The sequence below is a fragment of the Urocampus carinirostris genome, chromosome 4, assembly GCF_059441175.1.
Source record: "Urocampus carinirostris isolate Australia breed hairy pipefish chromosome 4, RoL_Ucar_1.0, whole genome shotgun sequence".
NCBI classification, from domain to species: Eukaryota; Metazoa; Chordata; class Actinopteri; order Syngnathiformes; family Syngnathidae; genus Urocampus; species Urocampus carinirostris.
Genome location: NC_142352.1, coordinates 8260970 through 8287536, shown reverse-complemented (window position 1 = coordinate 8287536; position 26567 = coordinate 8260970). Strand labels below are relative to the sequence as shown.

Here is a 26567-nt window from a genome sequence, read left to right as displayed (position 1 = left end):
TATGCTGGTGAGGAGGGTGCAGTCACTATACCGTCAGTCTTGGCAGATCAAGTGTCCTTGCCATTACACGGGGGATAGGATGCTGATATAACAGCGGCACGTTGCTATGCGAAGACACATTTGGCAATTAGGGCTCAACCGCCGTCGTAGCTCACAAGTAAGAACCTCAAACGGTACAGAAAATAGACATTCATAAAGTACGTATGGTGCCTAGCCAAAGTATTTCCTACCATCCCCCTGAAACAGTCATTTCGGGGCAATCCAGGCTTTAAACTTAAACAGTGTTTAATATTTAGTGCCTCATAGTGGTACCTTAAACCCTTATTCATTAAAAAAAGCAAAAAAATACAGTGTCATCTAGTGTTCCAGTATTACACAGTGTACCACTAAAGCCAAAAAACTGAAAATATTTTCTAAGGATAAACATGTGAGACACCATTGTGGAAAAATAAAACCAAAATAGGTGATGCGAAATGATTGCCCACCTGTCCTCAGCCAACTGACTCCAGAAATTCTGATGACGATCCAATGTCGACCTAAATGACTAACAAGGACCTAACGGACCTGTGTGTCATTGAGTCTCAGTTTAAACCAGGGGTGTCAAACTCATTTTAACTCTGGGGCCACACGATAGAACAAACATTCTGTCGGGGGCCGGACTAGAAGATTAAAGAGAAAGAAAAAGAGAGATAAAGAAATAAGAGAAAGAGGGAGGGGAAAGGAGAGAGGGCGGGACGAAGAAAGAAAAAGAGAGGGAGAGAGAGCGTGAGAAACAAAAGATAAAAAGTTGTGAGAGAGGGGGAAAAGAAAGGGAGAGGAAGAAAGAAATCCAAAGAGAAATAGAAAGACGGAAGGAGAGAAAAGAGAAAAAAGAAAGAGCAAAGGGTATGAAGAGAGAAAGAGAAAAGGAAAAAAGAAAGTTAGAGCAAACGAGATTAAAAGACACAGAGAGAGACAAAGAGCAACAAAGGAAGAGAAAAAGGACACAGAGAGAGAGAGACAGAGAGAGAGAGAGACAGAGACAGAGAGAGAGACAGAGACAGAGAGAGAGAGAGAGAGAGAGAGAGAGAGAGAGAGAGAAATAAATACAAGTACAGTGTGAGAGGCACCTGGCTTTGGCAACATCAAGTTGGAGCACAGTGCGGGCAATAATATCGAAATATAGAGAGCATAAAACCCATGCAAACCTACCAAGATCCAGTCATTCTTCTGAACTTTTGCCCCAAACGAGGAGAAAACTAACCAGAAAAGCAACTAAGCGGCCCCATGATCACATTAGGTGACCTGCAGGCATATACAGCCGAGGTAGGACAGTCTGTGCATAGGACGACTATCAGTTATACTAGACTTGTGACTGTAACCTGGGGCAGATAGTTTTGCAACGCTAAGATAAAATGTGGCTTCTTTTCACGATTGTGTCTCACATGTTGATGATTCTTAGAAAATATTTTCAGTTTTTTCTCTACAGGTTTAAAGCCTGAAATATGGTAATATGTCAAAAAGTTCTCAGGGGGGTGCAATACCTTTGCAAGGCACTGCATATAAAACAAAACAGTAGTACAAATTGATGTCGAAATTCTAAAAGGTCAACCTGGAATACACGTTTCCAATCCACGAGCAGTTCATTAACATGGAAACGAGGAGCTCCGGCAGATGAAGTGGGCTTGTTAAAACTAGCAGCTGCTGCTGCTGTCAAAAAGACATTTTCTTGCGAGGGTTCAGTCCGAAAATTGGGCCACCCGACTAACTTTCGAAGGGGGAATTCTACCTTAAATTTCCACAGGGAGTATCACTCATTGAATATTCGCAGGCAGTAATCCCCAGAGTTTTATCTAATAACTTTTATTCTCGCCGCTGTAATCTTAGGACTCCAATTTCAATACTTAATTACATATTATAACCTTAATTGTTTTTCCGACGGACTATTTAAAGAAACACGGATGAATCGTTCAGTCGTTCCCTCCCCCCAAAGTGAGATATTGGAGTATTTCCACGAGGTGATTTCTTTTTTCTTCTTTAGTACGGCTCCGATTTGAGACGGTGGTACAGGCAACACGTAAACACCATCCCTATGATCTACATGTTACAAAGAGAGTGAATCATTACTTTTCAGTTTCGAAAAGACGTGTTTCTTTTCCTTACCTGCACACACGCAATCCCCACACCCACCGCTCCGATGATCTTCAGGTGGTCCTGGATAAATTTCTCCAGTTTCGATATACAGCCGCCCTAAAACAGATAACAAGAGTTGATTTCTAAGAATTTATTCTATTTACTGACGACACCAATATAGAAATATACAGGAATTACAGGCAGAAATGGCAGTAGAACTTAATCAAGGAATCTATCTATCTACCGTAAATTCCGGACTATACACCGGTACTTTTTCCCCCAAACGTTCAACCCTGCGGCTTATTCAGTGATGCGGCCAATTTATGTAATTTTTCTAACGGCCGCCAGCGGCGCTCGAGTACAAAAGGTAAGATTTAGACCGGTGGAATATACTGGACTGTCTCAGAAAATTAGAATATTGTGATAAAGTTCTTTATTTTCTGTAATGCAATTAAAAAAACAAAAATGTCATACATTCTGGATTGATTACACATCAACTGAACTATTCCAAGCCTTTTATTATTTGAATATTGCTGATTTTGGCTTACAGCTGAAAAAAACTCAAAAATCCTATCTCAAAATATTAGAATACTTCCTCAGACCAAGTCAAAAAATAATTTTATAACAGCAAAACTAAATCAAACATTTGAAAATGTCCATTGATGCACTCAGTACTTGGTTGGGAATCCTTTTGCACGGATTACTGCATCAATCCGGCGTGGCATGGAGGCAATCAGCCTGTGGCATTGCTGAGGTGTTATTGATGCCCAGGATGCTTCGATAGCGGCCTTCAGCTCATTTGCATTTGTAGGTCTGGTGTCTTTCATCTTCTTCTTAACTATACCCCACAAATTCTCGATGGGGTTCAGGTCAGGGGAATTAGCAGGCCAATCAAGAACAGTGATGCCATGGTCAGTGCACCAGTTACTGGTGGTTTTGGCACTGTGGGCAGGTGCCAGATCATGCTGGAAAATGAAATCCTCATCTCCATAGAGCTTTTCAGCAGATGGAAGCATGTAGTGCTCTAAAATCTCTTGGTACACAGTTGCATTTACTCTGGACTGACATGGCTCCCCAAACCATTGCTGACTGTGGGAACTTCACACTGGATTTCAAGCAACTTGGATTTTGCTCCTCTCCAGCCTTTCTCCAGACTCTGGCGCCTTGACTCCCAAATGAAATGCAAAACTTGCTTTCGTCTGAAAAGAGGACTTTGGACCACTCTGCAACTGTCCAGTGCTTCTTCTCCATAGCCCAAGTCAGACGCTTCTTCCGTTGTCTTGAGTTCAGAAGTGGCTTGACCATGGGAATACGGCTATTGTAGCCCATTTCCCGGACACGTCTGTGAACTGTGGCTTTTGATACCTGGACTCCAGCTTCAGCCCACTGTCTTTGAAGCTCCCCCAAATTCTGGAAGCGGCTCTTCTTCACAATTTTGTTAAGGCTGCGGTCATCTCTCTTGGTTGTGCAGCGTTTCCGGCCACGTTTTTCCCTTCCAACAGACTTTTTGTGGATATGCTTTGAAACTGCACTCTGTGAACAGCCTGCTCTTTGAGAAATTTCTTTTTGTGTCTTACCCTCCTGATGGAGGGTTTAAATGATGGTCCGCTGGACAGCAGTCAGATCAGCAGTCTTCCCCATACTTGTGATTTAGTTTACTGAACCAAGCTGAGTGTTTTGAAGGCTCAGGAAACCCTCGCAAGGTGTTTCGAGTTAATTAGATGATTCAGGTGATTAGTTGAATAGCCTACTTGTATACTTTTTCATGATATTCTAATATTTTGAGATAGGATTTTTGAGTTTTCTTAAGCTGTAAGCCAAATTCAGCAATATTAAAATAATGAAAGGCTTGAAATAGTTCAGTTGATGTGTAATGAATCCAGAACGTATGACATTTTTGTTTTTTTAATTGCATTACAGAAAATAAAGAACTTTATCACAATATTCTAATTTTCTGAGACAGTCCAGTATGCGCCGAGGAAGACTGCAACTTCTTGGCTTGTGCATAAATTAAATTAGCGTGAACATACCCTCATCATGCAAAATGCAAAAAGAAAGGCACATGATGCAGCTTTCAAGCTAAAAGCAATGGAGCAGTCCGATAAAGAAGGAGCGAGCGTGTTGCTAGCGTGTTTTGGAATAAGGGAGCGTGGGACGACGTCTATATGACAAAGTTTCTTTCAGACACTGTGGAAGACGACTTTGATGGCTTCAGTTCTAAGGAGGAAGATGAGGACGGTTTACCGTGATTTTTACAAGTACGGTATGTTTTTTTAACAGACCCGTTTACTGTGTTGCGAGCGTGTTGCTACCATTAACTGCCCTGTCACAGGCACCGTTTGGGATGAAAGTTATATTATTAAAGCTTTGAAAACTCTCTCGGTGTACCGTCTTTCTTTGTAAATATGTGTAACCATGTATGATATGTATTTGCAACGGAATATTTTTGTAATGTATTTATTTCAGACACTTATTCTGATATGTTTTGCACGCGCGGATAAAAAAGAAGGGGCGAAACAAACGCGGGGTGACAGGAAGTGCGGACCGGTAAAGGTGAGTGTTTGTGGACGCGGCGGACAATAATGGATATATATTTTTCCCACCTTTACCTTTGGAAATATACACTTTTTTCCTTGGATTACTTTCAACGGGACCCGGACTCTGCAGGTCTGCATCAAACCTTAAGTACCTGTATCATTTTCCATTCATTTTGCCGGCTGTGATCTTTGGACTGTGTACTTTGTTGAAGGACATTCAGTTTCAATCGCGGGACTTAAAGTCGGGTTTGGGTTAAATTTGTGTTTGTGTGACATTTTATTAATGTGGGCGCATGCGGCTTATATACAGGTGCGGCTTGTGTAAGTACAATATCGGTTTTCCTCTTAAAATGTGGTGCGCTCTATAGTCCGGAATTTATGGTATCTATCTATCTATCTATCTATCTGCCCTGGTCATATACCTCGAGAGGGGTGACCGACAGCAAGAAAAACACATACAAAAACAAAGAATTTTTTTTTAAAAAGGGAAAAAGTAGCAAAAGAAAGAAAACACACAAACATTTTTGGACCATGGCCAACCCAAATGCCCAAGCACCCAAACAAGTTAAGCACCTCTTTGGGCATATGTTTTTGTATTATAAAACAGCTTTTTTGAGCAAATGTTTTGCAGTTTCCTTTTTTTAATTAGTGGTTGATGTTGGGTTTTTTTTGGGGGGCGGTGCGGTGCCTAAACAAGCCACAGACAAGTAAAAGAACTCATTATGATGAAAACAACATACTATATATTTAACTCATCCAGTGCCGTAGCATATAAATAAAAGCAATAGAAGAAACGTAAAAATATTTTTTGTTTAATTTTTTAAAAAATTATTATAAAACATTTGGAACATCTCATCCGTTTGGATCAAGCCTTTGGGAATGATCCCAGCATGAAAAATTCCCATTAGAAGACAGATCTTTGTCCACACATTGAGGAAGCCCCCACTTTCTAGTGTTGCTTCCTGTATCCAGGGAATGAGAGTCTGTAGGCGACCCATATGCCCAGTAGGCGCACTCAGGCAGTGTGGTAAGAAAAGCAAAGATTTAACTAAAGTTTGTGCTTCATAGCTTTTTTTCTTTCTAAAAAAGAAGTCTCTTCCTCATCTCCGGGGAAGGGAAGGATGACATTTCGTGCTGGTCTGCGAATGCCATAGTGACAGAAAACGAGTAATCACGTCACCGCAGACATCGTACGCTGAAAAGTTCTTGCAGTTCTTTCTCAAAAAGCTGTTTTTCTCAGAAGTTTTCTTGGAAATTAGTATTTTTAAGAAACTGTTGTTTAATGGTAAAAGCAGTGTCTGAAACCCATTCGAAAAGGTTACCGGACACAAGGGCAGACGACTCTGAAAAGTTGCCTTCACAGCCATAAAGTTGCCTGCCCCATCTTTTCACAACTTGAAATGCAATAAGACTAATCGCAAAAAAAAAAAAACATTGTTGCAAAGTATTAAGGATTGATCATCAGAATATATAACAGAACAACACTTCAAAATTAAGTTTATTATAAATCTACCTATAACATTCATTGCATGTATATGACATTGCTGTTTTCCATCTGCTATCAGTATGTACCTGTATTTACTCATCTTCATTCATGAAATGTTTGCGTCGCAACATCTGCTGCAAGTCACGTGAAATCCTCTTTCCACGATGCTTTCGATGTACATTTACATTTTGTAGCGTCATCAATTTTGTTAGCTTCTTTTGAATCTTTTTCCGGGGCTAAGGTTTTTGGCTTGATTCCTAAACAGTTTACGATTTTTCTTGTGTTCTCTGTGCGTCTACTTTGGAAAATGATATGCAAATGCACGACCTTATAAGGCTCGGGAAAGTCCGGATGCACGAAGTTATTTGATGCAGGCTTCTCATTGGCTGCAGAATATGCAAATTTCCAGACGAACCGACATTTTCAAACCGAACGACGATTTCGGAATCGGAATAAAGAAAACGTTTGTAACAAGCTACCATTCCATCCTGTCTAAAAAAAAAACAAAAGATTATTTTATTCTATTTTTATTATTCTGGGGCGGCAGTAGCTCAGGAGGTAGAGCGCTCGTCTTGGGATCAAGGGATCCCAGTTCGATTCACGGCTCGTCCGTGTTACATGTCGAAGTTTCCTTGGGTAAGACACTGAACCCCTAATATACCCCCAACAAGCAGGTTAGCGCCTTACATGGCTGCAAGGCCGCTATTGGGAAATGTGGAATTGTAAAGCGCTTTGGGAAGTCATTGACTTGAAAAGCGCTATATAAATGCAGATCATTTCATTTCATTTCTATTTTTAAGTTGTCGGCCATCCGGGCAGAGACGTTTTGTAAGTTGTACGCCCGACCTAAAATATGAATGCCCCCGGCGTCCGGGCAGATGTTATTTCAAACACTGGTAAAAGCTAGAAACAAACCGTTTTTCTAATGAAGGTTGAAGCTGTTTTTGGATACATCCTATGCCTCTATAGCTACAGAAATCCATTTTCTGTATACATACCGGAGCCATATCCATTTGACTCTTTCTGGGAGATTGATACAGAGGAGGTGACTCCCAGCCCCCTTGCCCAACCCAACTGATGTGTTGGGAGTCATTAGGTGACCAAACCCCCCAATTCCAACCCCTAATGCCGAGCGCCAAGCAGGCAGGCAATGAGTACCAATGTTGTAAGTCTTAGGTATGACTCGGCCGAGGCTTGAACCAGCGACCTCCCAGTATCGGAGCGGGCGCCCTACCTCCAAGCCACCGAGCTGGCATTTTCTGTATACCTTCAAAAATTAGGCCAAACGGCAAAAATTGGCGGGCATCGGCTCTTCCCATTTGAGAGAAACATCCGACATGGAATGAGTTCCTCTGAATTAAATATTGCAGCAGAACCACCGCCACCACCGTGACAAATACTCACCTCCACCTTGTAGATATTGGAAGGGTGCCCCCCACGTCCGCACAGCTCGGACGGAGTCTTACAGCAGCTGTCGGGCACCACCCTGCCGTTCCCGTCGTTGGAGCGGATCCAGACGCTCTTCACCCAGTCGGATGAATTGTTGCTCCCGCAGCACTTGAACTGATGGGGAAGACCGTCACAAAATACATAATCGTGCATTAGGAGAGAAAATGAAAGAGTGTTTCGCTTCGGATGGACATAAATCACTATGGACCTGTTAAAGTGTCAACTGCAAATATAAAAACCTAAAATAAAGTACGAGGGGTTTGTCTCAAAACATGTACTAAAGTACGCCACCAGAGATCCATTAAACACAAATGTGTCCACGCGTCCATCCAATAAAGATATAGTACCTTTTTTTTTTCAACTTATTTTTAATGCTACAAGGTTTTTGTGTAATTTTGTGTCACAAAATTGTGGATAAAGGGTTTTATTGTTAGCCATATGAATCATAATAAAAAGGTTTTATGAAAACGTGAAAACATGTAAAGTCAAGTCATGTTGTATAACGATACAAAGCCACCATCTACTGGACACATTTAGTCTTTATGGTAATTTCTGAATTAAACAGAAAAGCTGGGTCAAACCCAGTTTAAAAACACATTTGCTGTAATTGTTTTTTACCCAACTATTTGAAATAAGTAAGTGTACACTTTCGTCAGTCCTATGTGGCCTCTTTAATAAATTATGACCCCCTCTTGAAAAATCAAAACATGCATTTAAGCAACGACAATCGCTGCATGCCTGTGCTGTGTTTTGATTGCGACCTGCCGCATCCAGGTCAGTAAAGCAAACGTCTTCACAATGGAGTGAATTCTCACTCGCATGAAAAAAAAATCCTATACTAAGAGCCTATAACATTCTGTCTTAACAAAAACAAAACTTTAGAGGTAGTCAAAAACACCCTACTTTACACAGCCCGTTGTCAAGGTTTCATAATTTTCTCATGCTGAGGTTTTGCGATTTTCCTTGCCCTCATGTAGGTCTTAGATCAGGGATGTGTAGAGACGCCCTTAATCACAAGGAGTCTCAAAGGGCTGCAGAGACTATTACAGACTATTATGACACCATCCCCTGATCTAAAACCTACATGAGGGCACGGAAAAACTCAAAAACCTCAAGATGAGGAAACTGAAGAAACCTTGAGAAGGGACCTCTCACATGAGGTCATCCCCCATCCTGGATGACCAGGTCTCTTTTAACTCAGTTGGGCAATTTTAACACATGCTAACAGAGAAAAAATTGTACTGTCACCTTTTTAAGGACATTTCAAATGACGCACTCTGCCTTTATATATGCAATTTTTTTCAACAGATTGGAAAAAAATCTGTCATGTCGATACTCTTTAAAGAAGGTGGAGGTTATCAGTTATGATTATAGGTATAATAACACAATGCATCCCCGTTCCCATAAATGCAAATACGTACCTCCTGTTGCAGCTTATCCACAGCACTGGTAACGTGTTCATGAGTCTTCTGATGGTACTTTTGGACCATGGTCTCCCTGAGGTTCTGCTTCAGCTCTTCGTTTAACTAGCCACACACACAGATAAATGAGCACACAACGCATAATGTAACCACATGATTCGTCACAGGCCAGCACACAAACACGCTGTAGGTAAATGAGTTGGACACAGTCGAGATGAAAATGCAATTGTCACATATTGAGGACAAAGGTTCTTATACGCGGGGATGGAGTAAGTAGGAGTGTTCTGAGTGTTAGGAAGGATGGGGGCACTATTGTATGTTTTGTTCACAAGAATGCTCAGTAGCAGAGCATGGAGGTCTGGCAGGGCTCCGTTTCTATGGCAACAAGCCAATGGGGAAACTACTGTAAATCAATGGAAGACCGAAATATCAAGGGAATGAGTGATGGCACAAAATATAGAGGACAGAGTGAGATTATAGAGGGAGGCGGGAGGGATGAGAAGCAAGTTGCGGTAGGTTAGGCACCTGTTCCCACTTGAGGAAGTCAAGTGAAACAGCATTTAAAGGGTCGACATACCTCATTTGATCCTTGATTGTTTATTTTTGTCACATTGGCATTTTACTCGGGCAATATTCAAGTCTCGGAGGAACAAGGAGTAGAAAAGCGCAAACAAGTCAAACGAGTGACGTTTATTTGAGGTTTTCCTATGATGCAGCAAGAAAATCACTGGCACATAGACTAATTGATTGAAACTGTTCACGTGATTAAGTTCTGCCGCTTTCATTTATACAGCAACTGTCCAGACAGGGATTATTTTTTGTAGTAATGGGACTCCAATATGGGAACTTAGAGGACTTAGAGGAACATCAAACCTGTGACCCACTATTTGATTCAAATGTAAGAAGGCAAAATGCATTTCAAGCGGACGTTGAAGGTTTTTCGTGCACACCTTGTAGAAATCAACTTTGCCCTTGGCAATGCTTTAACACTCGAAAATAACTCTCCAGCTCAAACCAATTGCAATCTTCCTTGCTTGTTTCAAGAGTAACTGCTGACATCTGGTGTTCCATACAGTGCATTGCAATTGACTCTATTGAAAGTGGATTAAACAGGGGGTCGAAAATAACAAGATGTGCATTTACTATAAAAAAGATGTCATGTGCATAGGTTACATAAATTATGGTAATAATATAAATGCATGTGGTTCACCTGATATTTGTATCATTAATAACTTCAGAAGGTATTCTGAATGAGGCAAATAATGTAACTCAGCCTCACCAGCATAGGATCAAGTATAGAGTGCAGCTATCAATTTAGAAAATAAAAATAAAACTTGAAACATCATCCTCATCCATCCACCAAGTTGCATAGGAGCACTCTGTATTACCTATGACAATGATGGATGGTGGTGAGCAAAACAATGCCTGTGTGCAGGCATGTGTGGGTTATGCAAAGCGGCGATACTAGCAAAACGATGAAGCGCTAAAAGATATGTGTCTGGAGAAGCACACTGACGAATGTCAAGCATAAAAGAGGCTCATTTTAAATTCAATTTCAAAAGACTCAAAACAATAAGTAATCATTTCAGAAGATAGTAAATGTTACTGAGCTTCTTCGTGCACTTGAGTCACTCAACGAAAGAAACCCGTCTCTCGATCATAAAACGGTGATTTTATTGTACAGTAAGCACACTGCTTGCAGTAATGTTGAGGGGGGAAAAAACATTTCCAATCTTTTCTTTTTTCAACTATCATATAATCTGAAACAAGTACTGTATATAAGGGGAAAGTACAACAACTTATAAATAATCTGTTACTCGATTCATTCTTTCCTGCGACATTTTCATGAAAGGGCAGCACGGCGGCACAGTGGTTAGCGCGTGTGCGGCACAGTTCTGAGGTCATGAGATCAAACCTCCTTTGTGGAGTTTGCATGTTCTCCCCATGCTTGCGTGGGTTTCCTTCGGGCACTCCGGTTTCCTCCCACATTCCAAAAACATGCACGTTAGGTTAATTGGCCGGTCCAAATTGTCCTAGGTCTAAATGAGTGTCCCCTGCCCACTGCCTGAAGATGGCTGGGATTGGCTCCAGCATCCCCGCGACCTGACTGATGATAAGCGGTGCAGATAATGGATGGATGTTCAATATATGGCACAGTTCAGGGTGTCCCCTGCCCACTGCCTGAAGATAGTAGGGATGGGCTCCAGCACCCCCGCGACTCTACTGAGGATAAGAGGTGCAGATAATAGATGGATGGATGGATGGATTTTCATGAAAAAATGTTTACCTCTTTGTTTTTATAAATAAGGATTGCCTTATCCTGAGACAAAGGGATGCAAGATATTTATGACTTCCCACTTCTAGGCCCAATAGCAAAAGATAGACCTGATAACTGGCCACTTAGATTGCTGCTATAGTCAATCAGCGGTCACTTCGTGTTAGAGCGAGGCATCGGAAAGCTTGCACTGAAGCATTCATGCATTTAATGAGAATGGCTTATAATATCTACCACGCTTTTGTGGTTTTATGGCATTTTGAACATTAGGGGGCAGTTTTATTTCATCTATTTTTTTATTTACACATAGGCAGATTTATCAAAGTTATCATCTCTAAGTGTGTTTATTCTTTAGACGCACTTCAGACTCAATGTGGAGAATTCCTGTACCAGGCATAAGTATAATGCCAAAAAGATTTTGTGAGTATATTGTGATGTTTTGTACTCATTTGGTATCACTTAACATAAATTTGTAAATCATATTTGGATATACTGTAATAAATTGACAAAGTATTGAGAGATTGATAAAGTCAAACTCCCTCCAACATTACTAACGTGGAGCTGAATATTTTTATTGTTTTCCTAAATTTTTATATATCATGAATAAAGCATAATAGTCATAAGATAGGAATTAAGAGGGGACGTGTCTTGGCAATGCTCAGGGCTGTGTGCAGATTATATTTGTGTACTCCAAAAATATATTTTTAAAAAAGTGTAACCCTCAAATGAGTCTGGATGGGATCTTGATGGAAAACCATTTCATGTAATTTTTAGCAGACATTAACTAAAAATACTTATTTTCACAGACTGGTTTAAAAACACATTTTGATTAATATTACATTTGTAGAATACTAGTGAAAAAGCAAAATCCCCCTGTTTTAACTTCTGGGGACATCCTTTGCCATTATATGAAGGTGAGATCGCAAATTTAGAGGCTTCAGGTTCCCGATTAGTGATGTCATGTTCACAAAACCTTAGTCAAAAAACAGCGACCACATCACAACAGATTTAAAACAGGAGAACTTTGCTTTTTAAGTCATATTGTCATTTGACTTGTATACACCCGAGATACATTAAAACTGTTGGAAAATCCTTTCAGTTGACTTGGACTTCAATGCAAGAGTGAAAAAAGCGCAGTGAGCCTAATGTTAAACTGTGCTGAAGAAGGCTGTCAGAACTAGTTATGTTTCACATTTAATACAGCAGCTATACACAGCAGTTTGTGCAAAACCAAGTAGGAGCCAACGCCAAAGTATTGGCCAGCCCCAAGAACGTTCTGTCATATTGGCAGATTTTGGGCACCAAACATATTTTCTTATAATAAACAATTTGTGAGACAATAGTAAGAAAATGTATTCAATTTTTTATGTGATGTTTACAATGAAAAAAAAAAAAAAGTAGGTGATGCTGTTCTCTCAGCTCAGCCAAATGACTCCAAAAGTTCCCCGATGAGTTCTGAATGATCCATTGTGGACTTAAATGACTAGAATTAACGAACAGAGTGCACCTGTGTGTCTTTAAGTCTCAGTTTAAATATGCCTGCTCTGAGAGATGGTCTCAGATGTATGTGAAAGGAGACACTGGAGAACAGACAACACTACAAAGACCAAAGAACACATCAGGCAGTTCCAAGATAAAGTTGTGGAAAAATTCAAAGCAGGAATGGGATACAAGAAGATTTTGCAACATTTACACATTTCCTGCAGGACTGTGCAAGCAATATCAAAATAAATAGAGCATAAAACCACTGCAAACCTACCAAGACATGGTCGTCCCTCTGAGCTTTTGCCTCAAACAAGGATAAAACTAATCAGAAAAGAAACCAAGAAGCCCATGATTACATTAGATGAGGTCATATACAGGCATATACAGATGAGGTAGGACAATCTGTGTGGGGGTATTAGTATTAGTCGTACTCTACATAAATCTGCACTTTATGGAAGGGTGGCAATAAGAAAGCCCTTTCTTTCCACATTGGAGACACATACAACATGTGTTTTTGTCAAACCGAAAGTGAATATTTGGTTGGCATAAGAGAAACACTGCACATCACCCTGAAAATAACATCCCTACTGTCAAACATGGTGGTGGCAGCATCATGTGCTAGTGTTACTTTTCTCAAGCAGGGACTGGTAACATCGTTAAAGTTGATGGGAAAATGGATGGAGGCAAATACATGGAGTCTGCAAGTGACCCGAGAATGGGGTGCAGGATAATTTTTTAACAGGACAACGGCCCTAAACATAAAGCAAAATCTACAATGTAATGGATAAAGACTAACAGTATAAAGGTGTTGGAATGGCCAAGCCAGAATCCAGACCTCTCTCCTATCCTTTAAGATCGGAATAATGTTGTAATTAAGCACCCTCAATCCCTAAGGAACTTGAGCTGTTTTGTAAGTAAGAATGGGCAAAGAAAATGAGAAAATCTTGGAACATATATATATATTTTTTTTTATCTATAAGTATGGATATATGTCAAAAAACTATTTTTTTGTGTGGACAATCATTAATTCATTTTGCAAGTCCTTGTATATATTGTGTAGCTATGTGTTGTTGCTTCAAAACTGACACTTTGCCTTAAGTATCAAGTCCTTCATAAAAATGGTCATCGCCTCCTGCAGCGGGCTCCGCATTTTCGAATAATGCAGTGGGCTGTTCCAATTACAGCACTAGCGACCGCATGGCAAGATTAACAATTGAACTGCTCAAGGTGGTTTGATTTTAATCACATCTTTCAGAATGACTGCAATCCCCCAAAGATGCAGGCAAAAAAGCTCTTGTGATAAGGTGGTTTCTTGAGGTGCTTGCTCTCACCCGCAAGGTGAATTGTGCTCAAATGGAAACGAGATTTTTGATAAGTTTACATTTTTCAATTACCTGCCGATAGTAGATGTACGCCAGGACGCCAGCAAGAATCTCCAACAGAAAAATAAACAGCAGCAGGACAAAATACTGGGAACAGATGGAAAAAAAGGACTTAAAATGTGTGTCTGAATATATTTTTGTATGTTGTATTCAGTCATGCATTTAACATTTAGCACATCACTCAAGTACTGTGAATATAAGTGGAAAATTTGTCTCACTTATAGAGTTGTTGTGATAACCCATACTTTCCTGAGCTCGGTGGTAGAAATATACTGAGTCCCTTTTTTTTTTTGCAAAGGCTCTTTCAAGGGGGCACAAGGTTGCAAAGTAATTCACTATTTGAAAAAAGATAGAGGGATTGAGCAGGGGCTGGGGGTAATATAAGGTGCAATAACCAGAAAAAACGGTTATGAAAATAGAAGTAAAAACTACAAAAATGCATTTGTAAAGATACAAAAAAACAGATAAGGAATTAATCCTATTTAAATTTTTGAGCAATTGTTTTATGATTGTGGATATCAGGTTCCAAAAAGACTCTTCTTTCCTACACCTTTCTTCACTTTTTCATTACAAGAGGCACTAAACCATTGATCATCACAAGCCTTCACTTGAACAGTAGTGGTGTCACAATTCTCCTTCGTTTGACATGTCAAATTTGTCAGATTTGCAATGATTTATTTTTCCAAAAGCTAATTTCCCTTAAACAACAAAAGATACCTTTTTTTGCAGTCTATAAAAAAAGTATATATTTTCAGGGCAGCACGGCAGCTGAGTGGTTTTACCGCGTCAGCGGCACAGTTATGAGGTAATGGGTTCAAATCCAGTTTAAATCTTTACTTGATTTTCTTGAGTGACATCAATGAAATCAAATGTCAAAAATTAAATGCGGAAATTACCTTTATTTGCATATCATCATCACTCATCCCGACTCACATGGGATTGCTCGCAAACATGTAATTCGTCTGTCTCTAAAACTTTTCGCTCGGATTCGTCCATAGTCTGAGTTCTAATCCCAGTCAGACTGTTCCTTGCATGTAAACGTAGTTAATGATATCGACAACATGGGAAAAACACATGTTAATGTATACCTTAAATTCAAACCTGTGTAATTTTGATAATTTGATTACAGAACCAAAGCAATCGCTCTCTTTGATGCCCTCCGAGGTAAGACACTCCTTACATCAAGGAAACACAGGAGCCTAATGAATCAGTCTCTTTAGTCCCATATGTTTGCCTTTTTAACAGCTTCAATAGCATCTCTCCTTGCCAACAAGCTTTTCCACCACTGTGATTCATCGGCCTAATCTTAACTCTTCAGGAAGCAGGGGGCTTTGAAAATACACAAAACATACACCCACACAACCCGACCGTTCTTTGAAATCACCAACAGTAATCGGAACAGATTGCAAATTAATTTTGCAATTGACACAGTAATTTTCCACCAGTGCAGATTGTTTACAGTTAACCCATATTCAATTAAAGTGAAGCAATACCAAATTTAAAAGGGACACTGTGCAATATTTGACCACCTAATTTCACTGTTTTATGTAGTGAAACCGAAAACTACCGAAAGATAAAAACTACGAAACTCAAAGTGACACGACATGTTTTTCCTTCTCTCTTTATTCCCCAGCCTTTCACAAGGTTTTGGGGGTACCGGTAGCAGCAAGTTGGCAGACAATCATGTCAGCTCCCTCTAAGTGAGCCATGTTATGTCAAATAGATATGTCTCGACGTACGGATACTCAAAAAAAAAATGCATGCGAGTATGATAATTCTACATGTTTGTTTATTATTCCCAGGGCAGCAAGATGGTTGTCAATTATGTGAGCTCCCCTGAAGCCCGACAATTCTTTGCAATGCGTGCAGGTTTTTATTTTTGACCCACGCAGTGTTTACAAAGCTATCGCTGGCATTAAGGCTACATGATAACAGTAAGCTAAAGCTAAGAAAATATCAAGATACTTTTCCGATATAATAAGTAATATGGGCTGAATAGAAACAAAAACGTTCTATAATACTAGCAGTGTCTGAAACTCAAGACAAAAAGTTGCCTGCCCCATTTTTCACAACTTGAAACACAATAAGACGACAAATCGCAAAAAAACAAAACATTGTTGCAAAGTATTAAGGATTGATAATCAGAATATATAACAGAACAACACTTTAAAATTAAATTTATTATAAATCTACTTAAGGCATTTAATGTTTGTGTAGCGTCGTCTATTACAAGCCACGTGAACTCCTCTTTCGACGATGCTTTTAATGTATGTTTACGTTTTGCAGCGTCATACATTTTGTTAGCTTCTTTTGAATATTTCTTCTGGGGCTGAGGTTTTGAATTGATTCCTAAACACTCCTTCATTTTTCTCGTATTCTCTGTGCGTCTACTTTGGAAAATGATATGCAAATGCAAGACCTTATAACGCTCGGGAAAGTCCGGAAGCAGGAAGTTATTCGATGTAGGCCTTTGATTGGCTGCCGAGTATGCAAATTGCCAAACGAACCGAAATTCCGAAATTTCCAAACCGAACGAAGATTTCGAAATCGGAATAAAGCAAACGTTTGATTTGAAAAAAAAAAAACATTTGTTTTTCTTCTTTTTTTTTCTTGAAAAAGTTGTCGGCCACTAGGGCGATGACGTTTTGTAAGTTGTACGCCCGACGTAAAAGATGCACGACCTGGGCGTCCGGGCAGACGTTATTTCAGACACTGATATTCGGTGTGCACTGCATACTCAAGCATTTTTAATAAGCGTCTTGGACCGATGTTTTCGCTATAATACCCAGCTATTTTTTTCCTTGATCAGGATTATCAGCTGGGATCCCGTAAATCTTCAATTTACGATCACTCACGTTTTCGATCCGATTCTGGCGCGCACACACACATCATGATGACAACTAGCAGCTACAATAGCATTCTTTACCCGTGTCTCCTGAACAGCGCAAGTATTATTTTGCCTCCAGCTTCGATTGTGACGTCACACAGGATGTAGGCTATGAAGGGGTCTTTAGCATTCATTTGTATGTATTTTTATTGTTAGGCTATTAGACAAAAACCTGGATTTTTTTTAAGGTTTATATTATAGAATATTTTGCTGTACCGTGCATTATTTTTCTTCCTGTCCTTTTTTTTTCAATTAATCAAGAAATCAAACGATTCCTCGATAATTAAAATAATCGTTAGTTGCAGCCCTAGTGTGCAGAACCTTACAGTCTCTTACCACTCGGAGTAGCCTCCTCTGCTCCTTAAAGGTGGCGCAACATCCAAGAACGCCAGTTACCATGACAATGGCACCAGCGAAGACCAATATGTATGCGGAGGCAGCATAAGTCATGGAGGGTAGAAGGCTGATGTAGTCGCTCTTTTCAACCAGAGTCCAAACACCCACGGCCATCACAACGCCCCCAGCCAGCTGAAAGAAGAGCACATGAGTCAGATCTCTAGAGGGGGAGTCGTCCGACACCCCCGACAGTCAACAAATGCATTTGTGTGAACAGAGATCCTAAGGATTTTTTTAAGTCAACACTCCTCTTCTTGTACTGTGGAATTAAAGTTATTGGAGTGATAAACAATCACTGTCATGAGAGAATTTTTTCGACAAGCTCTCCCTGCATCGATTTTCAAGGATAAAACAGACTTCAAAGAAATAGTATGGTAAAAGAATCACTTGTTTTACTTTCTGTTCAATTTATAAACCAAAGAAGGAAATGTAGGGCTCTGATTGGCAGAGGGCAAGCACATTTCTGACAAACTATTGTATTTACAGTAATCCCTCGTTCTTTGAAGGGCCTGGTTCCAAAAATGGAAAGAAAAAAACCCACAAAAATGCTGTTTATCTATTCATTTATGTATTTATTAAATAATAATAAGAATAAAAAGTATAACAATACATTTTGTTGAGAAGCGTCTTATAGGACACCCATGGAATTTGGCGGTGTGAGGGCATTTTTTTACAGTCCTCTCCCGTTTACCTCTCATGATCATGATTCAATCTTGTCTTTTCTCCTCATTTTTCCTCATGTTGAGGTTTTTGGCAGCAGTAGCTCAGGAGATAGAGCGCTCGTCTTGGGATCAAGGGATCCCAGTTCGAATCCCGGCTCGTCCGTGTTACATGTCGAAGTGTCTTTGAGTAAGACACTGAACCCTTAATACCCCCAATAAGCAGGTTAGCGCCTTACATGGCTGCAGGGCCGCTATTGGGAAATGTGGAGCACACTGTAAAGCGCTTTGGGAAGTCATTGACTTGAAAAGCACTATATAAATGCAGATCAAATGCAGATCATTGAGTTTTCCCTTGCCCTCATGTAGGTTTTAGATCAGGGGATGGTGTACTAATAGTCTGTGGTTTGCAATCATCTGTGGTCTGTGCAGCCCTTTGAGACTACTTGTGATTAAGAGCTATACAAATAAACATGACTTGACTTGACTGTATATAGACTATGAAAATATAAAAAAAATCAAATTAAAAACAAGACATTTAAAAAAACTATAAAAGTCCAAGCCGGCAAAAATGAGGCAATAGAGGGTCAAAAAACAGAATTTTTGAAAAAGTAGCAACATTCAATTGCACCAGCGTCACTCAAACCGGAGGTTGTGTAATAACTAATCTGGGCTCACAACTGTATTGTTTAAAGGACACAATCCACTTTAATTGACATGATACTTTGTCGCCAACATGCTGCCGTTATGGAAAACTGCAATTATTTTTCGATCGGCAACCCAAAGCGTATGTTGACATGTTTTTTTTTAAAGTTAAAAAAAGATTTGCGCACACATGTCGATTTTACGTATGTGTAAAACGCGCAGACGCGCAGATAGAAAGAAGAAGAAAATGGGTGCGGCAACTGTTTAGCCAATCAAAAGGCAGAACACAATACACGTTGAAAATCTGCGATACAGTGAGGGTTTTTCTGTATTCTGGGAGGCCTGGCGCTCTCTAGGGCTAGTTACTAAGAAGCTAATGTCTTAAGGCAGGGGTGTCAAACTCATGCTAGCTCAAGGGGACCACGTGGTACAGGGACCGGACTAGTAAACAAATGACATAAAAAGTCTGCCTTAACTGGACGGCTGGAGCTCTTTTCAGAGGCTAACAATTCAATTATAATTCAGGGATGTAAGATTTGATTATAAAACATGTAGTTTATTTTGTATTCTTAATATTTGTTTCCTTTATCAAGATATAAACTTTTGTAGTATTTATCATCGATGCCTTTAAAAAATAGAATAAAGAAGCAAAACAACAACATAATTTATTTGTAATACTGGGAAACTCATGCAGACTGGAATGTGTCAAAAATCACACAAATAGTAATTTAAATGATTGATTTAATGATTTAAGTATTTCCTCCTTTTTTTTAATTGCTATTTTTTATGAAAATGTTCACTTGAATAAGGGAACTTTATTGTAAACCCATTATAGAAATGAGTTAGTTTCTTTAAAATTCTTCAAAGAATTTTTGACATTTTTTTTTATTTACATATTTTCTTAAACAGGGCGTCCGTGACTTTTATTTGAAGTAAAATAATACCAGGATGAGTTTCCCTTACGTTCTCTAGTTGATTGATTGTAATCAGCAAATACAGCTAGAGACGGTGCTTTGCAAGTGGTGTCTGAATTTGGCGCCATCTGATGGACGTATTTAAAAATGCGATTCATGCTCATTATCCTCTTTTCCACTTTTCTCAGGATAGTTGCGCTGACCCCACAAAACGATGTGGCTGGCCACATTTGGCCTAAGGGACACGAGTTTGACACAGTTAGCGTCGAGAATTTTTTGGACCATTTTCGGTGTTTTGATCTTGGGACAACTGTGGCCCAGTGAAGCCCATTTAAAATCTTATCTGATGACTAAATAAATATAAAGTAGCGAGTCCACGTTGTATATCAGTGGGCAACATAAAATGATAACGTTTGGAGAAATGAAGGAAAATACTATACAGTTGTTGTTGCATTGTGACTTACCCAAAAGAGGACGTTGAATGTGATCAGAAGGTATTTCAAACAGATGGTTCCACATGTTTCGTTCTTTTCTTCGTGTGCACCCATGCTAAACAAAAAGCACATAGTACATAAGTATATTACTGTACACAACTGGGATTTGTCACATTATTGTAGTATAACAATCCAAATTAAAATACTGTCTCACAGCAAAACCTGGGCATGTCATTATTGTATTCCTTTGTCCAACGCCCTAAACCGGGGGTTGGCAAACCACGTCTTTATTCATCCCCGCAGGGAAATTCACATTTCCAGCAGCATCCCTGTGCTGAGAACAATACAATAATGAAGCAAAAAGAATACAATATACAAATACCCAAAGTGACGTGCTAATACCCACTGTAGCGTGTTATATAGAGTATCTAGATAGTGCTACACAGAAAACACATTGCAATAAAATACGGTAATATGCAATGTAGGGGGTGTGGTTTAATGTGGGCCTTTACTCCGCCGGGTGGAGTTAAAGAGCCTCATGGCATGAGGAAGAAAAGATCTCTTCAGTCTGTCCGTGGTACAAGACTGTGACAGCAGTCTGTCGCTAAAGCTGCTCTTCTGTCTGGATATAATGCTGTGTAGTGGATGTGACGAATTGTCCATGATTGACGTCAGCTTTCCCAGTGCCCGTCTCTCATCTGCTGTTGTCAGGCTGTCCAGCTCTGTGCCCACAACAGAGCTCGCTTTCCTCGCCAGTTTATTGAGACGAGAGGCATCCTTCTTCTCGACGCTGCCTCCCCAACATGCTGCCGCATAGAAGAGGGCTCTTGCCACAACAGTCCCATAGAATATTTTCAGAAGCTTTTTGCAGATGTTGAAGGACGCCAGCCTTCTGAGGAAGTAAAGTCGGCTTTGACCTTTCCTACCTAGAGCTTCTGTGTTGGCAGTTCAGTCCAGTTTGTTGTCCAGCTGCACACCCAGGTATTTGTAGGTCTGGACAAATTCTACACATTCTCCTTTGATGGTTACAGGAACCGGGTGAGTTCTAGTACTCCTGAAGTCCACCACCATCCCCCTGGTCTTGGTGGTGTTCAGGTGCAGGTGGTTTGCGTCGCTCCTTTGGACAAAGTCCTGAATAGATTTCCTGTACTCCTCCCCCTGCCCACTTCTGATAAATCCCACGATCGCAGTGTCTTAAGCGCTTTTCAAAAAATGTTTACAAATTGAAAAGATGTGGGAGGGAAGTATATGTCACAAACGAATGCTGGGAAAATGTGCAGAATAAATATTACGTTTCAACCAGGGGTGTGACTGTGAGACAAGAGGGAAGATCAGCTGGTACAGGTTCACGGGTGGGAAGTGATGGGTTTGACTGCCTCTCTGTCACTGGTACTGGGTTGTTAAAAGACAAGTTGTCGCCAAAAGTCATAGATTGTGACGTGGTCTCAGACATGAACTCCTGCCTGGAGAACTCAGAAGAGTTTCTTTTCGGATTATTATTCTCTCCCTCCCCTGTCAACTGTGTTAAAGGTTCGCTGTGCGGGCCAAGACTTAGCCCCTTTTATAGAGGAAGCGTCACAATGTAATTCTGCCTCTTGCTACACCCCTAATTTCAACACAGAAGTCACATTAAACAGGTAAGAACACAATCCTGTCAAAGGCACTTAATCAATAACAAAGTAGCCGTTTTGATAAAGTGACTTCTGATTTTTCTCCGTATGTATTTCGAATGACACTTCGGGATATTATTGTGTTTGGTTGCTCAAGCCTGAAGCTGGCTGCGTTGATTTGGTATCAAAATATAGAGAAGAGGCTGCTGGTGTGTTTTACCCATGCACTGACTTGTTTGACATTTTAACAGAAATCCTTCTCAAAATGTATTAATTTGATTACCCTTTCAAAAAACTGCTATTTTATTCCTTTAAATGCATGTTCAGTGTTTTTCAGACCATTGAAAGTCTCTGGCATGCTGCCAGGGTTTAATTGATATATAGACATGATATATAAATGTGAAGTAGTCAAAAAAACCTTAAAGCCACACTGTGTAGTATTTTACCACTAGATGGCACTGTGTTTCCAGGTACGATCGAGAAGAGTGCGCCACAGCAGCACATTGAGCAGATGCACGGTGCAAGAGAGCAGGAAACTGATCCGCGATGCCAAAACAGAGTCTGTTGGTGTGACACATTGACTATAAACTGCAGTTGAGACTGTGCCCTATTTATACTGGACCGAAACATCAACTATAAAGGTGCTGTTTCAGTTTTCTGCGTGCTGAATTGGGCGCAGCCATTACCATACGGAGAATGACACAAAATCTTAACTCTGAGCCATATGTACTTATGAAGCGAGCCATAGGTTCCTGACCGCTGTACTAAACCTATCACGAAAAATAATACGCGCAGTTTGCAAACACACTTTTTCCATTACATTTTGTATTTGCTAATTTTCTAGTCAAGCTCAGACTTGCTCTGCTCCAGCTGCCTCATAATGAAACTTTTTCCCTCCCACTTCTTGCAAGTGGCGCATCTATTCAGAAAGCACATGTGCGGATCGGGAAGCCATCTGCTGAAGGATGGCTTACACTCTTAACATGTGCTTGCAAATGAAAATCAAACAAGAGCTAAGGGTTTTGTTGGTGTGGTTTTATTTGCAGTTCACATGTGACAAAGATTCGGTCGGGTAAGAAAGCAGTAGAGTTCACTGGTACTTCAATTTCGGATTAACAGAGTGTCCATATACGGTAGAATCAGGCATGAAAATGGGTCAGGGGTTAAAAAGGTGAGAATGGTGTGGAGGAAATGTGTTCCGGTACACTGTACAAGCCAATAAAATACTGAAGTCTATCTAGCTACACTATTTTTCAGTAATCTGCAGAAGGCACCACACACCTTGGGTATATTGTACAAAACCAAAACAAAGGATTAAGCCAGGCTATGTTTGGTATTTTGACTAAATTTAGCCTCAAGTCTGTTGCATCAAAGCAGGTTAAATTTAGCCCGGCTCAATGACTACAGTGATATATTCCTAAGACTTAAAAAGTGGTCGGCGGCGCCCTCTGTTGGCTGCGGCTGCATCGGCTCGCTACAACGGGTCAGGTGCAATCGACATTTCGTTCTGTGTACATTGTTACACAGAATGACAATACAAGGAAATTATTATTATTATTATTATTATTATATTCTCGATAGCAAGCTTGCTTCAGATCAGACCAATAACTAAGCTAAAATTATTCAGAGATACACTTAGCACGACTATTGTTAATTGTAAGAAGAATGAATGGATTTTAAATCATATTAATTGAGTTTCTTCATCCATCCATCCATCATCTGCACCGCTTATCCTCAGTAGGGTCGTGGGGATGCTGCAGCCCATTTCAGCTGTCTTCGGGCAGTGGGCAGGGGACACCCTGAACTGGTTGCCAGCCAGTCGCAGGGCACACATCTTGCTGCTTCCATCTCACTATAACCCCTGCCTGCCTTAGCTCCATGCGAAGCAGAGCTTTCAGCCACTCTGGCCCCCCCATCTCTGGAACTCATTGCCGCCTGACAACCGAAATTCTGCCACCCTGTCCATCTTCAAATCCGGACTCAAAACACAGCTTTTCAGACTTGCCTATTCTTGGCCTCAAACAACGCCTCTTTTAACTATAGTGTGTTTTATTGGCTATTTATTACTTGATTGTTTTACTCATCATTGATTGTTGTGTCAGACTCTTATGTACAGCGACCTTGGCAGTGTTCTCGTTTGCCCGCGTCCCTGCGTCCTAGACGCATCATTTTTGCTGGGGACGCATAGTGTCGAAACAACGCGTGTCCCTGGGACGCAACTTTTTTGACACAAAATTGTCATTATTACCCGATTATTTTTTTTAACAAAGATTTACCGCACTCCAAACTTTTCGTCAGGCGGATCCGCCATTGTTGTTTTGTTCTCGCGGTTCGAGTTTTCGTCTGCACGCCAATCTCGGCCAACGAGATCTTGTTGCATCGAGATTACGTCATTGCTGTGGTGCATTGTCGTCGAGTTAAGGTGAAAGTCAACACAAAATTGGTCATTTCTTCAGTGCAAGTAGTAAATCGAAACATAATGCAGAAAGTGATAACGGCAATAATTCCGGCACGAAAAAAACGGTGGAGAAATTCTTCAGAAGAACCTCACCATACGGACTACAAAGATTTTAATTCAATGGCACCATCTCAAACACGCGATTTGCTCAAAACACTCTCTTCTTGGATCTACAAAATTCACGTGATCCCCTTTTTTAACCTCAAAACAGTTAATTTCTCCCTAAGGTGAGATACTTTCATGTCTGAATAGCAGATATATGTACTTATGCCAGTATCAGTCTTTTTCAGGGTTGGGTAGGGTTACTTTAACTGGATTACTTTCAATTACTTTTGGATTACTCCAATATGAAATGATCTGCATTTATATAGCGCTTTTCAAGTCAATGACTTCCCAAAGCGCTTTACAGTGTGCTTCACATTTCCCAATGGTGGCCTTGTATTGCAGCCATGTAAGACGCTAACCTGCTTATTGGGGGCATTAGGGGCTCAGTGTCTTACCCAAGGACACTTCGACATGTAACAAGGACAAGCCGGGATTCGAACTGGGATCCCTTGATCCCAAGACGAGCGCTCTACCTCCTGAGCTACTGCCGCCCCAATACCAATTATGCTAATAAAAGACAAAATAAACTAAATATGAATAAAAATATGACTCACAACACATGGTAAGCTTTCTCTCCTGGCTTAGATCTCTTTGAACTACCGGCAAAACGAACATAAAATGCGACAGAAACAAAATGAAAATAAATCCAAACAGCTTGCCAACATCATTTTTGCCGTTCCAAGTATTCCGTTACTCCCCAAGCCTGCACAAAATGTAGTCATTTTATTCCTATTTAGTTTCTTTTGTCTTTTATTAGAATATTTGGTATTGGAGTAATGAAATGAAATGATCTGCATTTATATAGCGCTTTTCAAGTCAATGACTTCCCAAAGCGCTTTACATTGTGCTTCACATTTCCCAATAGCGGCCGTGATCTGTGCAGCCATGTAAGGCGCTAACCTGCTTATTGGGGGTAATTGGGGGTTCAATGTCTTACTCAAGGACACTTCGACATGTAACACGGACAAGCCGGGATTCGAACTGGGATCCCTTGATCCTAAAACGATCGCTCTACCTCCTGAGCTACTGCCACCCCAAAATTGAAAAGGCTTGTGTGAGTAACGTCACGCATTTGGGTCCTGATCCTGTTCTGGTTCTTGACAAGCCTTCTATCCACCTGTTTCTGATCAAAAACCTGAGAAAATCTCGTTTAAAGTTCTCTTTGCTTTTTTTGGGTGTATATCATTCAAATCATTTTCACAGTTAAATACACATTAAAAGAACTTAATTTTTGTTTTCTAAAATGGGAAATGCTAAACTTTAATCGCTGTTTTTGCTACTTTTCCTGATTATGTGGATTAGGAAATTCAAGGAAAGTGTCATGTCTTTCAAAATAGTGAAAAATGTAAAAAATGTTGGGGTTTTTCTCGATTATTCTTGTTTTTTTCTCATGCTTGTAGCTAAAAATTGAACATTGCTACTTGTGACTCATTTCAGTAGGGTCACATATTATGATATATTTTTTATTTTTGTCCTGTTTAGTATCGGTTTCCAGTTTCGTTCCCGTCTGTTTTTGTCTGGTCAATAATTCACTCCAGTTTTCGTTCCCGTCTAGTTTGTCCTGTTTTTTTTCCGATATCCTGTTTGCATTATCTATCCTCAAAATAGGTATTGGAGTAATCCAAAAGTAATTGAAAGTAATCCAGTTAAAGTAACCCTACCGAACCATGGCCTTTTTAACCCTCCTCCTCCTTGTATTTGAGTCAAAATGACTAACCATTGTATTGGTAAAACCCGTAAAACATCCCCTAAATTATGTAGAACAATATTTACATGCCGAATATCGAAATCTACTTATTATTTCCACATTCCATCGTGATGACTTTGCATATTTAACCAACCGCATCTGAATAAACTTGTTTCCTTGATGATGATTTCGTTAGAACCTCACCTGAACCCCTCCTTGTTCGATGGCTAAATTAGCTAAAAGGCTAAATACAGGGACACACTGTATCAGTTAGCTAGCACTAGTTATGTTAATAGAGCGATGTAGCCCCCTGTATCTTTATTTTTAAGGCACACTTCGAATAATAAAACAAATATAAATGTTTATTTTTCATTTAGGGGGTTACGTCGACATTTCATGTGTAGTTACAGCAGTGAAAGTATCCCTTTGAGGTAAGCCGAGTACGTCCCACGTTCTCTTACCTGTTTTGGGGGAAATTCCGTTCTTGACCTGCTAAAAATTGTACAAAATGTATTGTTTTTAAATGTTTTTCTCCCTCTTTCAATTGAAAAGACTGTCGAGTGAAAGCAAACTATCCCAGTTTTGTGGTTGGGAATCGGGACACAAGCTCCACCCCAGGGCACCT

At 40.1% G+C, this 26567-nt stretch overlaps 1 protein-coding gene across 1 annotated transcript; it reads right to left on the bottom strand.

Annotated features, from left to right (window-relative positions):
- Window positions 1-1347: 1347 nt before the first annotated feature.
- Window positions 1348-26567, bottom strand: cd151l (CD151 antigen, like). The gene is made up of 8 exons (XM_088333574.1): window positions 26404-26567; window positions 20113-20197; window positions 17371-17562; window positions 14160-14234; window positions 9006-9110; window positions 7540-7698; window positions 2143-2229; window positions 1348-2076 (listed from the first exon to the last, which is right to left on the bottom strand). Exons 2-8 carry the CDS (start codon window positions 20194-20196, stop codon window positions 2017-2019), a joined length of 762 nt encoding a protein of 253 aa, XP_088189700.1. The 5' UTR covers window position 20197; window positions 26404-26567; the 3' UTR covers window positions 1348-2016.

Excerpts from the sequence above, each read along its gene's own strand:
- cd151l (XM_088333574.1), bottom strand. The coding sequence starts at position 20,196 with ATGGGTGCACACGAAGAAAAGAACGAAACATGTGGAACCATCTGTTTG. Across the intron at positions 7,699-9,005 it reads TGGATAAGCTGCAACAGGAG|TTCAAGTGCTGCGGGAGCAA; the intron begins GTACGTATTTGC and ends CTTCCCCATCAG. Across the intron at positions 2,077-2,142 it reads TGGGGATTGCGTGTGTGCAG|ATCATAGGGATGGTGTTTAC; the intron begins GTAAGGAAAAGA and ends TGTAACATGTAG.